This window comes from Daktulosphaira vitifoliae, unplaced genomic scaffold, assembly GCF_025091365.1.
Source record: "Daktulosphaira vitifoliae isolate Bord-2020 unplaced genomic scaffold, ASM2509136v1 Scaffold_4, whole genome shotgun sequence".
Lineage (NCBI taxonomy): Eukaryota > Metazoa > Arthropoda > Insecta > Hemiptera > Phylloxeridae > Daktulosphaira > Daktulosphaira vitifoliae.
Genome location: NW_026099575.1, coordinates 14,130,164 through 14,133,209, shown reverse-complemented (window position 1 = coordinate 14,133,209; position 3,046 = coordinate 14,130,164). Strand labels below are relative to the sequence as shown.

The following is a 3,046-nucleotide window of genomic DNA, read 5'->3' as shown; positions in this document are numbered from 1 at the left end:
AAAAAAACCTTTAATTATTTTGTGATAAATAAATATTTTATTGTAACAATCATGTTTACCTATGTTTTTTGTTGATTTTTGTAAAGAATACAAACTCTTGAGCACCTGTTACGTAGCTATTTAGGAGTTGACACTAAATGCCTGTCAACAGTTTTCTAAGGGACCAACAGGGGATAGCTGGCTAAGCTATATCTACCTTAGGTACTGAGATTTCCTATTTAATTTATATATATATATACAACATTCTTGGTTAACTATATAAATATTTATTAAGCATTTAATATAAATGAATATCAAATATGCAGTACAACCTGCTGGACACCTAGAGATGATAATAATCCAACAGGGAGCTGATAGCGACACACACTATCTTGGTAGTAGCTAATTTAAGTTAAAATGTAGGACAATAAAAATAATAGACGCGATAATGTAAAAAGTCAAGTGGCGTTTGAGACATTGGCATTATGGCAAAGTGACCATGAATTCCAAAAGTGTTAATATGTGCAGTTTGCCCACCTGTAATAATACGTATGTCACTGTATCTATTTTATAAGCCAAATGGTACAATGATGTGAAATATAATTATGTATATGTGATCGTATCAGTAACCTTTTAGGGTTGACCAAAAAAGTTCAAATTTAGATAACAATTTTTTTTTATGTATACTATTGAATTATAGAAAATAAATTCTATTTTTGAATTTGTTTTATTATTTACTAAATGTAACAAAAAAAAAAATGATTTCTATTTTCATACTTTATTATATACAAATATTTTATTATTGTTAACCTTAATAAATTATTTATTTATACAATTAGAATATATAAAACAATAGTTAAATAATATTACATATACAAAATTATTATTAAAAATTCTTAAACATGAAATAATTTTAATTTAACAGATAAATAAGATGTTTTTGTTCATATTCTTGTAAATAAATATATCAATAAAATGTAAATTAATAAAAATTGTAGTTTTTAAATAATACTACAAAAAATAACATAGAAATATTTTATTTTAAGTATACATGGTGATCGATTTATCATAAACTACTCGGGCATTCACAAAATAAATATAATATTGAAAAACAAATTTTAAGTTTTTTTTTTACTTAAATATATCAACTATTAATTACTATTTAGAAACATATCCTATATGTCCTTATAACTTATAGAGGCGTTAATTTTTTTTTTTTTTAATGGTAACGTTCATAATTAACTGGCTTATAAAATAGAAAACGTTTAGTCGATAACAATTCTTCAGTATTTCTCAAGTTATTCTCATTTTCAAACCAAAGTGAGATGAGAATAGTAGCTAAGAAATATTATACATTGCTAAAACCTACTGAATGACTGGTCCAAAAGTTGTTATCGACCAGTTAGCCATTTTCTTAAATATATTTTTTTGTATGTTATCATATAAAAATATAAAGCTGTTGCCTCTATATGTTATTAGGGTTAATATTAAAAAATAATTTTTGGCTGATAATTCAAATATATATCTTATTAAAAAAGACAAAAAAAATATTTATGTATATATTTTTTAAGTAATCGAGTGATGCATAATAACCGAGAGCTGTTTATATATATACACACAGATGGAACAAATCTAACTGACAACTCTTGAATTTTTGATACAATTAACATTTTGTTATAATTTTTTTTCTTTTTAATAATTTATGCATTCTCAGATGATGTTGAGATCATATATTCTTTTATTTGTTTTAATAATAATAAATATTAAAAGAACTTTTTTTTATTTAAAATTTTTTAACGTTTTAAAATAATCAGTTGTTAGTAGTTTTCTTACAAGAATGATTTTAGGCCAATAAAAATTTTAGGACGAGTAATTATTGAATTACCAGTATTACAATACATCAAATAGGTGTGTTGCTCATATGGGTACAGCTCGTGTTGGTGTATGTTTATAAAACATACTACACCCGCGTTACTTTTCCATTCAATATATTAAAATAATTACTCAAAAAAATAATCAAAAATTGTTTGAAACTATTAAAAAAATTTTAATTAAAAATTCTAATAATAATATTATTAAAAACAAATGGTAAAAAATATAATTTTAACGTCTAAAAACGTAGACATTTTTTTTTTTTAATATTACAACAAAATATTAATTGTATCAAAAGTTTAAAAAGTTGTCAATTGGTCTGTTCCACTCTCTATACGTATGTATGTAAAGAAAGATTAAAAATGCTAAATAGGAAAATATAAATTTGCATTTGAATTGTTTACTATGAACGAATATTCATTCATTATAATTAAGTTTTTACAAAAGGAATACGACATTTTCCCCTTGTTCCAAATGCAGTGCCACTTTATCACTGGACGTAGCTCGATCTGCCGGTCCCGATAGCATTGCGGTAGCGAAAGTCAAAACGATTCCGAAAGCTGCGGTGTACAGACCTGAACCTGTTGCGAATAAAAATATTATAAAAAACCAGATCATTACAAGTACATCAAATCCGGTATAATTATAAAACGTTTAGTATTCTAAATTGAAACTTACCCATTGTGCAATTTGCTGAAACAAAAGGCTCCGCTTGTATACCACATAAGTTAACCACGCGTTCTGAACCCCAACCGGCTGCAAAACAAATCACTCCTGTCATATATAGTAGACCTGAAATAGACATATATATTCGATTATTTAGAAACTGTGTTTGATAATAAATAAGTTTGACTATGATATATTTAACTTCAGAGTGATCAATTAAGGAAAAGACACTCGATTAATCAAAAAAACTCTACAATAATACGTAAAATAAATGTTCATTCCTTCTGAGTTAAAATACCTAAACTTTAATTTTATTTAATAATAACCTTTATTTTTAGTTTAATAATAGAAAAAAAATGTATTTCATGTAATATTTTTATTTAATTATCTGTTATTCTATTATTACTTGTTAAAGTTCAGTGGTTAAAGTATTTAAGTTCAATGATGAAAGTTGATTGACCAATTTTCTATTAATGATTTGCCGTTAAACGTAGAGTAGTAGATCCACTATGCTACTACAGATAATAAA

At 24.9% G+C, this 3,046-nt stretch overlaps 1 protein-coding gene across 2 annotated transcripts in view; it reads right to left on the bottom strand.

Annotated features, from left to right (window-relative positions):
- Window positions 1–1,169: 1,169 nt before the first annotated feature.
- LOC126904546 (LHFPL tetraspan subfamily member 2 protein-like) overlaps window positions 1,170–3,046 on the bottom strand; it is a 13,561-nt gene continuing 11,684 nt past the window's right edge. The window contains exons 4-5 of one of the 2 annotated variants that reach the window (XM_050683660.1): window positions 2,530–2,643; window positions 1,170–2,432 (exon numbers count right to left, since the gene is read on the bottom strand). In XM_050683660.1, coding sequence (XP_050539617.1) covers window positions 2,290–2,432; window positions 2,530–2,643 — 257 coding nt within the window. In that variant the 3' untranslated portion in view covers window positions 1,170–2,289. The remainder of the gene's footprint in view (window positions 2,433–2,529; window positions 2,644–3,046) is intronic. The other variant, XM_050683659.1, reaches the window with a different exon arrangement.